The 12,073-nt window shown below is 44.7% G+C and overlaps 1 protein-coding gene across 5 annotated transcripts in view; it reads left to right on the forward strand.

Annotated features, from left to right (window-relative positions):
• Positions 1 to 11,418, forward strand: part of LOC118793120 (dihydropyrimidinase-related protein 1-like) — a 31,411-nt gene extending 19,993 nt beyond the window's left edge. For 3 of the 5 annotated variants that reach the window (XM_036551123.1, XM_036551122.1, XM_036551126.1), the window contains 8 exons: positions 1,366 to 1,486; positions 2,784 to 2,940; positions 4,652 to 4,793; positions 5,126 to 5,296; positions 7,297 to 7,476; positions 8,508 to 8,673; positions 10,328 to 10,396; positions 11,207 to 11,418. In XM_036551123.1, the coding sequence (XP_036407016.1) occupies positions 1,366 to 1,486; positions 2,784 to 2,940; positions 4,652 to 4,793; positions 5,126 to 5,296; positions 7,297 to 7,476; positions 8,508 to 8,673; positions 10,328 to 10,396; positions 11,207 to 11,298 (1,098 nt within the window). In that variant the 3' untranslated portion in view covers positions 11,299 to 11,418. The remainder of the gene's footprint in view (positions 1 to 1,365; positions 1,487 to 2,783; positions 2,941 to 4,651; positions 4,794 to 5,125; positions 5,297 to 7,296; positions 7,477 to 8,507; positions 8,674 to 10,327; positions 10,397 to 11,206) is intronic. The other 2 variants (XM_036551125.1, XM_036551127.1) reach the window with 1 other exon arrangement.
• Positions 11,419 to 12,073: the final 655 nt, after the last annotated feature.

Genomic DNA, 12,073 nt, shown 5'->3' on the forward strand with positions numbered 1-12,073 from the left:
TGCGATATAATGAACGTTGCCAAATTTAGCGGTACAACGTTGTCAAGTAACGACATAGCTAAATTAGAAAGCTAAAAGGGTATTGGTAAGGATTTCATTAAGTTAGCTCATTATTTGAGGATCAGAAGCCAGCTTATTTACTTTCGTTTGCTAAAACTAACCAAGTTAATGTTAGGTAAATTCCTTATCTGTAAATATGTTCAAGCAATGTCATTGACAACGGATACACAGATATTCAGCTGGCTAATTAGGCCTAGGTAATGACCTGTCGATGAGATAATATTCTATGGAAGAAATTTGGTGACTGTCATCTAGATCGCAGTATCACCTCGCAGTCATTTACCAGTTATTAAAAGTGTGATTTTAAAGATCATTGCCTGAACATTACATGAACTTTGCTGTAACTATGTGATCAAGTTAACTTTGTCTCGGTATAACTACTCACGGTAGCGTCTCCTTCGCCGCCTCGCTGCATGTTTGGTGTCAGTGATGTCGGTGAAGTTAGGCCAATAAAGAGGCTCCCGAGATTGTGGCGAAATACGCGGCTGTGCTTTAATTTGATGGCATCGTGTTATCCGTACGCTGTCATTTAAGAAGGTATTGCAATATACAGAGCAGTATTGTCAAATGTCATTTAAGGTCTTGCAGTGTACACGACAGTAGTATCAAATATCATTTAAGGACAGTATTGTTAAATGGAGGCAATATGGTTGTAGAGTGGAACAGAGAACCGCATATTTGTGTGATGTAATTTGAATGGTCCGGTTTAAACACTTACTTTAATAACCCAAGCAAACATTAAGTTAATATTGTATTGTATTAGAAATGGCTGTATTAACAAATTTTATTTGTCTTCAAACCTTATCCATCTGTGAATGATGGACTAAATAGTTGCATAGAGAACGACAGATTGAAAAATGGTGGCATGAACATGCTTCTAATCACAAAGTATTGTACAAAGGTACTAGCTATAATAATATATGCTTATGATTTAATTTGGAGTTGTGACACTTGGTTATTAATTTGATGAATTGGCTCTGTTTTGCCTTTAGCTAGTGTTAAGTATGCTACTGGAAGGATTGCTTTTTTGCTTATTTGCCTTCTGCTCTGTATTTTTTTCTAATACTCTGTAAGTCACCCAGGAGAAGGGCATCTGGTATATAATTAAATAATGTTGACAGTAATTATAAAAATGACCTTCAGCTTGCAAGCAGAGATAATGAAATTAATCAGAAGTTCAGTCGTTGGGGAAGTCAAAAGAAGTGCAAGTATGCCAGGAAGGAGCTGGTTCAAAGGAGAAGGGAGGATGATGATCGGGGGATCAGTGCTGTGTTTGGCCCTGATCATGGCTCCTCCATCTTTCAGCTTGAATCAGAAGCTGTGTTCCGGGCCGTCACTCTGGGCAACCGGGTCAACTGCCCCATTTACATCACTAAGGTGATGAGCAAGAGTGCTGCAGACATCGTGGCCCTGTCCAGGAAGAAAGGTATGTCACCTGACCCTAGATCCCAGATGCTGTCTCTCTCATTTTACAGCCTAGGCCATCTTCATACTCAGATGCACTGACAGATAATGGTTTGTCAGGTATAGCCAGCAATGTGGGAGGACAGATTGATATAGCAGCTCTCTTAAAGGATGTAATCTTATTGATTTATTTACAGTACTTACATTGGCATGGTTTTCCATGCCCCCATCTCTCTGCCATTTTTCTAACTGTACAGCTGTTTAATTGACAGCACTGCCTCCCTACCTGTGAAATGAGGAAGGTTTAATCTTGGCCTATTTAGCTGATCCTCCACCTGCGTCAGAGGAGTAGGAGCTTTGCTTCCTTGGGTCTTAGTTTCATTGCTTCACTGATCCTGAGACAAGCAAATCTCTCATCAGTATCAAGAGAAAGAAGCATCACTGAAAGAGAAATAATAACCAAAGCATGAAAAATATTATGATTGCCAGCTTTGTAGTGGTAAGAGAGTCTCCTGGAGCTCTTTCACTCCACATGATTACAAACAGTTAAATAAGCATTAAATAAGCACTGTTCATTGTAAAATAAAGGATTAATATTAGGAAGCTATTAATAGCTTTTTAAATACGAATCCCTACAGTCCCAGGCAGTGTGGTGGTTCTTTTGTTTTCCACAGTATTTCATGTCTTGTGCTCTTTAAAGAGCCACTCGCAATGAAGACCCTTATTAACAGCGACTCATCCTTTTCATACAGTAGCACACACAGTCTGACAAGGGGACACTTAGCAAACACAATGGCTGATTGAACTGTGGAAACAAAGGTGTGCATTTAAACAATACTTGTTTAAATGATGGCTGAAAATAAAATGTGGGGCATATCGGTTAGTTGTCATGTTAGCATATGATATCATGCTGAAAAACAAAAAACCTCAAACCAATCAAACAAGTGCCAATTGACAATGTGTATATTATTGATGTCCACTATTAACATTAGAGAATCTTGTGTAACACTTTCACATTGCAGTGGCCTTATGGCTGTTTAATGACATATGTAGGTACTATATAAGCATTTTGTAGCTGCAGTAAACCTTTTTATGAAGTATTTGCTTTGTGTAAAACATTCATCACTGAATGTAATTAAAAAATTATATATTTATAGATTACTTACCTGGTACTTGCTTATGTAGTTATGTGAAAACAAGGCCACTGTTGGGAAAGTGTGACCAAAATGGGTGTGAAAAGTGCCTGCTGCCCATGTTCTGTCACAGCTCCCCAACATCCAGCTTTATGCAAACTTAAAGAAAAAAACATTTTTTGGCAGGATCTGTAGTGTTTGGGGAGCCAATCACGGCCAGCCTGGCCGCCGACGGCACAAACTACTGGAACAAGAACTGGGCCAAGGCAGCAGCCTTTGTGACATCACCTCCCCTGAGCCCTGACCCCACCACGCCGGACCACCTCAACTCAATGCTGGCCTGGTACGATGCTGTCTGGAACTGGGAGACTGGCCGAGCTGTATTCATAAAGCATAGAAAACAATGACTTTTTATTGCCACCATGGGACCATTGTGTGTGTGTGTGTCAGTGTGTGCCAGTGTGTGCGTGTGCTGAAGACTTCCAAGCAGGAAATGTTTAGTTAATTTCAAGTGCCTTGCATTTTTGAGTCATTGTTTATTGATAAGTAGTTGACAGTGTTAATAGTTTGGCCTCCAGTAATGTATATGTTTTTTCATTAGTCTATATGCAAATCTACACTTTTGTATGATTTTTTTTCCTACCGTGGTTAAAGGCTTGTTCAGGTTTCTTCAAGTACCGAGTTTATCAGTTACTAATTGTCCCCGCTGGACCCCTGACATCTACCAGATTTTTTTAACATTTATTTGCACGAAAAAAGAAATAAAAGACAGGTGAACAGCACAAATTAAAAAGTAGATGATATGAGAAACCCCAGAGGGCCTTTGAGGGTCCGCCTTCAGAACACACAAGTGGCTGTACTTGGTGTTAAGATGTGTTTATGTGAATGGTAGGACTGGCTGCCATGCGGACTGCATGAGTTACCCCACTTCACAGTGATATACTGGAATGAAGGTCACAGGCGTGAGGCGAAGGGTGTGGTAACAGAGTGCTGCTGTTCTCTGTGCTGTTCCCTGAGGATGTCCGGTCACTGGCTGCAGGTGCTATACACTGGTCTTAGCTGCAGTGAGGCAGTCTGTGAAGACATCTGGCTTTTTATGAATAATTTTCACTTCCACTGGCAGCAGAGACTTTGCTGTGTTTCTCTGGCCCACTTCTGGCCCATTTCTCTCAGTTCTGTTCTGGGTCCTCCAGATTTTCCACTTCTTTCCAGCAGAATGCTGGTCCTTGTCCCTGTTTCCTGAAATAGACCAGGCTCTGGAAGCTTCCGTCGCTTGTTGCCTTGACTACAGAATTCCTCCCGCCTCTCCCTCCTTGCAGGAGGCAGGCTGACTTCAAAAGGGAAGCCACTGTGAAGCGAGATGACACGTCTCACATAGGTCTCTTTTACATCTCGTTTAGGTCTCTGAAAATCTCTTTTTGATTCTGAGAGAGAGAATAATTTTACAAGTACATGCCTAAGTGACATAAAAGCATTGCTCTAAATGATAGTTGTGGCTTGAAAGTGGTTCTTTTGCTTGATCTGTATATGCTGGGAAGATTGAATGTTCGTCCCATACAGACATCAAACCATTTTTTTAACCCACATGTGACAGCATCAAAGACATAGACGCTCGTGGGCACTGCAGCATTGAAGGACCTATTAAAATATATATGCATATGATGCAATAGCTGACTGTTATTGCAACTTTATGACCTCACGTAACTGATATTGACCTGTGCCCTCCCTCCTCCCCTACACACAAACACATATACCCCACCCCTGTAATGTGTGGTCCATCTGTGACAATGGTAGACATGCTAACACACAGGTTTCTTCAGGTCACTGATGCTGTGTCCTTGCAGAATTCCTTGAGGAGAGACAGTCAAGCTCACAGTTTTCTTCCATTTGCCTTTGAAAGACCTGTTATGATTTCATAATGACACCTAGTGGTTAATGTTGGTACTACTGCAATATAGAAAAAATCGGTTTGATGTATTTGATGTATAATTGTGCTGTTATTGTTGTATTATTTAGGTGTAATTGACATGTAATATGCTGTTTTCCTGCCACAGTGGGGACCTGCAGGTGGTGGGCAGTGCACACTGTGCATATAGCACCTCCCAGAAGGCCATAGGGAAGGACAACTTCACCCTCATCCCAGAGGGCACCAACGGAGTGGAGGAGAGGATGGCCTTCGTATGGGACAAGGCTGTGGTGAGTTAGAGCTAGTGTGACAGAGTATGTGTGTGTGTTTGTGTGTGTGAGAGAGAGAGAAAAAAAAGCTTGTAAGCATGTGTGGTAGGCTGAAAGACTCCAGTCCTAGGTGAATCATTGCTTAAGTGCCCCCACCCCTATGGCTTCTCTCATCCAGCAGTGCAAATATATATCCAGAATGTTTAAAATGAGAAATTGTAAGCAAAGAGTATTGCCTCGAATATGTAAAATAAATAGCGCAATTGTGATGGTAAGTGAAGAAATAAACTGATTTTGCGTTTTCTGTCCTTCCCTCTCCCCCTGTCTGTTTCTCTGTCTCTCTTCTCCTCCAGGCTGTGGGAAAGATGGATGAGAACCAGTTTGTGGCTGTGACCAGCACCAACGCTGCCAAAATCTTTAACCTGTACCCCAGGAAGGGGCGGATAGCGGTGGGCTCCGACGCCGACATCGTCATCTGGGACCCCGATAAGATCAAGACCATCACTGCTAAGACGCAGCAATCGGTGAGTGGAGGGGCGTGGCCACTGGGGTCATGAGTACCAGGGCTCAAAGGATTCACTGTTACTTCACTGCAAACATGGCAGCCAAGTCAGAGCAGAGTTAGGAGGTAAACATGTGAGATCAGGCTTCCTTTACCACCTTCTGTCTAAACACAACCAAAAAGAGAGCACTTCCACGGCTGTCTTTTCTCCAGATAGTTCATTGCATTACATTACATTATTGGCATTTAGCAGACGCTCTCATCCAGAGCGACTTACATCAGTTACAAGTTTTTACAATGTTATCCATTTATACAGCTGGATATTTACTGAGGCAATTGTGGGTGAAGTACTTTGCCCACTTTGGGTACAGCATTAGTGCCCCAGTCGTGAATCGAACGGGCAACCTTTCGGTTAAGTAAGGACCAACTGGCAATATAAAGGTATTCAGTGTTTTGATATAATGACTGGGCAGCAGTGTAGCATAGTGGTAAGGAGCAGGGCTCATAACTGAAAGGGTGCTGGTTCCATTCAAGCCACTGGTGCACTGCTCCTGTAGCCTTGGGCAAGGTACCTAACGCAGATGGATAACGTAAAAAATTGTAACCTATGTAAGTTGCATCTCCAGATGACAATAATGTAATGTAATGTAACAGTCAGTTTATGTGTTGAGGGGCTGGATGGTGTGAAGCTGATGCAGGAGTTACTGAGAGCCTTTCAAAATTGAGCAATTACCCCTATAATCTGGGGACTTAATTCAGACCCACAGATGGGCTCCTGTTCAATCCACATGCGTTAGGTCATTGATTAGCTTGACGTGGGAGAAAAATCAGAATGATTCCTGCCCTCAAGGCTGTAGATGAGAGAGCAGCAGGAGAGTGCGCAGTGGAACTGTGGAACCATGCCAGCTGAAACAGCACAGGGGTGTTGGGCTCTGGGATAGCGGTGTGGAGGACTGCGGTGCTTTGAAATCTTGGTGTTTAGATGGTGCACTTTTCAATGATTCGGGCCAGGGGTGCTGTTTATGTGTCAGTGAAGTCACCAGAATGAAAGGGATTAGAGGCAGAAACTCCACTCTCTCGTCTCTCCTGCTTACTGGCCAACTGTGTTATAGTGCAGTCTACTCAAGAAGTGTTCTGTATCTGTGTCATTGTGTTTTGCACACACTTCTCAGTGTGTACTATCCAGTGTGCTCTATTCATGTGTTGTGTGCATTTGTTTTAAGACGTTCTGCACGCGTGTTTCAGTGTGCTGTGTGCATTTGTTTTAATACGTTCTGCACACGTGTTTCAGTGTGCTGTGTGCATTTGTTTTAATACGTTCTGCACACGTGTTTCAGTGTGCTGTGTGCATTTGTTTTAATACGTTCTGCACACGTGTTTCAGTGTGCTGTGTGCATTTGTTTCAGTGTGTTTTGAGTGCGTCTCAGTGTTGACAGTCTCGGTCTGTTCCGTTCCCCTCTCCTTGATTTTAGGAAGGCTCTGCTTTGCTTCAATCTCCTAATTTTTCTCAATTATGTTTCTCTTTGATCTCAGTTTTGCGAGGCGGTGATGTTTTTTAAAAAGGAAGGAGAGATCTTGCTGAAATTGGAAACCCTGAAGAGCTCTCTGATGTTGTGCGCTAAATGAATGAAATATTGATTTGCTACAGATTTTGATCTGAGAGCCGGGGGGCAGCACTGGCTGCGGGGCTCAGTCTTTGTTTATGAACGCAGAGGCTTTTATCCCTGCTGTTGAGACTTGTCTGAGCTCTGTCTGAAGTTTTGCTCTCACGCAGTTTGAGGGTCTTTGTAATTTTTGATGTGTAAATGTGTGTGTAGTTTCTCGGTCTTTGGTAAGTTCTCAACCCCCGGTCCAGCAAGGTAGCAGAATCTACCCTCTTAATTCCTCCCAAAAATGTTGAACCAGTTGAGCTGTTCCTCCCGGCTTTGAGAGTGTTACTTGGCTAAGGTCCGTGCAGCCCCATTTGGCTACAGCATTCTTGTCGCAGGGTTTCAGAAGCTCTTCTTCTGTGGTGCCCCACAGGGGGTGGAGTATAACATCTTCGAGGGGATGGAGTGCCGAGGGGGCCCCCTGGTGGTGATCAGCCAGGGCAAGATCGTCTATGAGGATGGCAACCTGCATGTGCAGCAGGGCACCGGCCGTTTCATCCCGCGCAAGCCCTTCGCCGACTACATCTACCAGCGTATCAAGATGAGGAGCAAGGTAACTACATGCCAGAAATCATTAACTTACATTCATTTAGCAGATCCTCTGATCCAGAGCAACTTCCAGCGCTATAGAACATAAGTGTATCCATTCAAGTGGCATGAGCAGCTATGTTAGACCAAGCTAACAACATTCCCACACCAGTAAGTGATGTTCAGCCCTACCAGAAGCTAACTTGTGTGATCTGACTAGGCAATGGAAGCCAAGTATGCTTCCATAAGTCACTACATCACTGCAACACAGAATCCAAAACCCATCACAATACTACATGCAAAAATAAACAGCAAGTGCTACTGAATCACCCTGTTCTTATTCCTCAGTTCTGTCATCACCACAGGGCCCAGGGCATACCTCTACTTCCTTAGCCCTGTTGTCTCTGTGACGTGAAGGTGTCTGTGGTAAAAACAACAATGGCTATTAAACATTCAGATGGGGGGACAGTCAAAACAGACACACGATGCGGAACCTTTTTTCCTCACTGGAATCCATGTCATAACATATCTTGGTTTTTGTTTGTAGATACAGACTGCTGGGAAAGGTAAGGTAAGAGTTATCTGGGTGAAGCAGACAAGTGGTTAGTCTTATATCCTCCAGCAGAGGGCAGTATTGCATCACGTAAGGTTGATCAAGTTCCCCTTCACCATGACAACCTCCACTGATGTTTTTCTTTCAATGGGAGATAGGAAGGCCTTTCACGTATTGAGGGTCACTGTCAGGTCAGATTAGCGTGACCTGGGTTATTGCAAGCTATCAAAATATGGATTGTTTTCTTGTGGAAGGTCAGAGGTAAATGTGAGCTCGGAATGAAACGTAACTGCTGTCGGCCCGTTTCATTTAGGAGTGTTGTGTTGGTAAGTGGAGGGCTGGACTGGGTTTTTGAGAGGGACCCATCACTCGGTGTGGTCTCACCTGTCTTGTGGACGTCGTGATGGGAAGATGCCAGCAGGCTCTGTTTCTCGTGAAGAGGCCGTTCAGAGCAATGTGGGAGTGTGCACCTCCCTCACGGCCCGTCCTCTTTGTGCCCCCAGATGACAAACCTGCGCGGCGTGTCCAGGGGGATGTACGACGGCCCGGTGTACGACGTTGCCGCCACCCCGAAATACGTCACCCCCGCGCCGTCCACCAAGACCTCTCCCGCTAAGAACCAGCCTCCGCCTATCAGGAACCTCCACCAGTCCAACTTCAGCCTATCAGGTAGAGCGGGAGTCACAAGGCAGTGGGCCGTGGGGGCTCTGGCCTTTCGGTGGTGCTCTGATGACAGGACAAGTACAAAACTCACTGTGACCCCTGTAACCCCCCCAGTCCCCTGCTCACCCTGCCGTATACCCCGCTCTGCTGTGTTTGCCTGTATGTATTAAGTGTCCACTACTGTGTGTACATTGTGGGCAGTAAGTGTCTACTATTGTGTCTACATTGGTGGCACTAAGTGTTGACTACTGTGTGTGCATTGTGGGTACTAAGTGTCTACTACTGTGTGTACAATAGTAGCAGTAAGCGTCCACTACTATGTGTACATTGTAGGCACTCAGTGTCCATTACTGTGGTGGTGCCTGTCCTTTTTTGGGCCACAGACCGGTTGGCTGCCCCATGCTTAATTGGAGAGGGTTCTTATTGATCTCTGCAGTGAACATTGTGTGCGTGTAGGCTGGTTGTGTGTGACACCTGACATAGGGATGACCAAAATGGCGGTGAGTATGGCCTTTTTGTTTTTAACCGACTCTTTGACAATGAAAGTTTTTTGGACTCAGAGAAAGAGAGAAAGAAAGAGAGAGAGAGAGAGAGGGAGAGCTGTGGGACCGCACCGCAGCTCCGTGGCCGAGGCTTGGCGGAGATGTTATCTGATGTTATCTGCGCTGGAGAAACAGAGCGTGTTTACCCGGGCGCTGGGAGATCCTCGCCGCGGCGGAATGTCCGGGCTTTGGCCGAGCGGGAAGGCAAACATTCTCACGCTCGGGAGGCCGACGCTGCACAAACAAAACTTCTCCCCGGTCCGAGGGAGCCCGTGAGCTCCCACAAAGACCCCTGCAGTTACCCTAATGCCTCTTATTCTTCACATAACACTGTCAAAACGCCGCATCTGTTATCCTCCCTTAAAAAAGCAAATTAAAGGGGAAATGTGCTTTCTTAAACTCCAATAAAGGGCATATTTACTCCCCGTATTATGTGCTATTAAGCAAATGAATTTGTTTAACGCAAAATGAAAACAGCGGCTTATCTCCGAAATATTTTCTGATTAAGATTGTAAATTGATTAGAACTCACAAGAGCGTCTACCCTAGAGGCTGTGTCAGACAAAAGCACACAGCCAGAGCGTCGCAGCGACCATTCTAACCATCGTTGTTTCAGATAACCACACTATCAGCCAAATTAGCTGTTTTTGGTCGGACATCAACTCCAGTATCATGTGGCCCTGTTGTTCTGGGCATCTGTCCATTACTGGGATGAAAGCAGCACTTATTCAAGTGAATACATCAAAAGAATTATTTCACAACTTTTGTTTCCCCCATAGTCTCACCAATAAGTATGTGATGTGACAAACAAAAAGATGAGACTGCATGAGCACAGGAATGTCTGTTCAGTGGCTGAGCGTGTTTCGCTCATGAAATGATGTAACACATCCCATACAAAGGGTGCATCTGAAAAAAAAAACCCTTTTACGTAGTTGTCTGTTCCCGGGTAAATGCTGTCTTTGTCCCGATCCTTTGATGGCCGCGCGCTTGAATGGGCGAATCACCAAGCTGAACCCACATGTGACGTGTGGCATTGAGTTTGGAGATTTTCTGTGCTTCTGTTGACTGTTTCCTGCAGCTATGCCCTGACCTCACCTACGCCATCTTATATATTTCCAGGGCCGGACTCACAGCAGTTGGAGGGTTACACAAATACAAGCAAACATTACAAGCACACACCAGCTATAGGTTTGTGAGGTTAACACCTATTGCTTTCAAAAGTGTAATAATGATGGAATATATTTGCTGAGACTATTAAAGTTCCTAATAATAGGCAACAAGCAGGGTAAAGCAACAGGAAGGAGGGAGAGAGTGAGAGAGAGAAAGAAAGATCGATTGACAAGCCACTGATTCCAAACGCCTGGGGTAAGTTAGAACAAAATGTGGCTACAGTAAGCTGAGTTATTTACCTGTGGGAGTTGTTGCATGGACTTGTGGGATACTTCCTGCACTGATCATGTCCCCCCCCCCCCTTCCTCCTGTGATCTCCCTTCTCTCCTCTCTTCTGGCACTTCATGTTTCTGTGACATCCCAGCCCAAATGCACTAGCTGCCATCCATGTCTTTCTGTGTCACAGACTTTACATGCATGCACTCCACATACATATGTAATAGCAAACTTTCTTTTCCTTAAACCTTTTCTACATGGTCTTTTCTTTTCATTGCATGGGCAGACAGCTGTAGTTCTGTGAAAAACAGCAATGCATTGTCAGAGCAGGTTTTATATTCTACTTTAACACTGGTATTTCTCAAGGAGTTTATCTGCTCCACATCTGGCTTGGGGAAAGAAGTGAAAGTCATACATGGGCATAGTTATTAGCAGAACCAGGGCTGTGACATGTACAGATAAAACAGAGAGGAGAAGATTTTCTGGTGATTTCCAGTCATGTAGACTATTAAAAGGAACTTTAAAGTGCTGAAATTCTGAGTGCGGGCAGTTTGACTCTTTCCCGCGTCCCCTCCCCACAAAACTGAGCACAGACCCTCGCTTGCCTTCCAGGTGCCCAGGTCGACGACAACGTCCCCCGGCGCTCCGGCCACCGCATCGTGGCGCCCCCCGGTGGCCGCTCCAACATCACCAGCCTCGGTTGAGGTCTTTGCTCGCGTGGATTGAGTTTGTGAGCGATGGATCAGTGGGGGAGAGAGTGGCCCGGCTCCTTTCTGTCTCCATGTTTCTCCACGAACAGCCTCCCCCACCCCACCCCCCCACCCCACCCCTTCCATATTAAAGCCCGTGGATCTGATTGGCGGTGTGACAGTAGTGTTATGTTTCTCTTTTTATTTTACAGGGCCCGAACGCGATCGCCTCACCACTGTAAACCCCACACCATAGTTAACACAAGCATGGTGCTTCCATTGCCCCTCCTCTTTTAGTGGACAGAAAAAAAAAGTATGTCAGTATTGGTTTTTTGTAACTGCAAACTTGGTAATGTTGCACTTTTACTGTGTGGTTGGATAGTTGGTTAGTTGCATGTAGTTATATATTTTCAGTGTTGACATTGTTTTGTTTTGGGTTGCTTTTTTTTTTTTGCAGAGACATTGTCTGAACACATATTTCGGCAGTGCGCAGAGACCAGCGCCTGTCACTGCACTCACACTCACACAGTCAGAACACAAGGGTCCCCTCAAACGGCTTTCTCTGCCTGAGAGGGGAGCCAGCTTGCAGAAACCTAGCAACAGCAGACAGCTCATATCATCCCACTGTAGCTTCGTCATGGCAACACCTCTACATCTACAGTTCAGGTTTTTTTTTTTTTTCTTTTTTGCATCAGCAAATCTCTGTGTAGTCCCAGTTTAGGAAACAGTAGCATCACTGACATCATCACTAAAGTAAGCAAAAACCGAAAAGTATTGATCCAGAGTATAT

Source organism: Megalops cyprinoides, chromosome 18, assembly GCF_013368585.1.
Source record: "Megalops cyprinoides isolate fMegCyp1 chromosome 18, fMegCyp1.pri, whole genome shotgun sequence".
In the NCBI taxonomy this organism is placed as follows: domain Eukaryota; kingdom Metazoa; phylum Chordata; class Actinopteri; order Elopiformes; family Megalopidae; genus Megalops; species Megalops cyprinoides.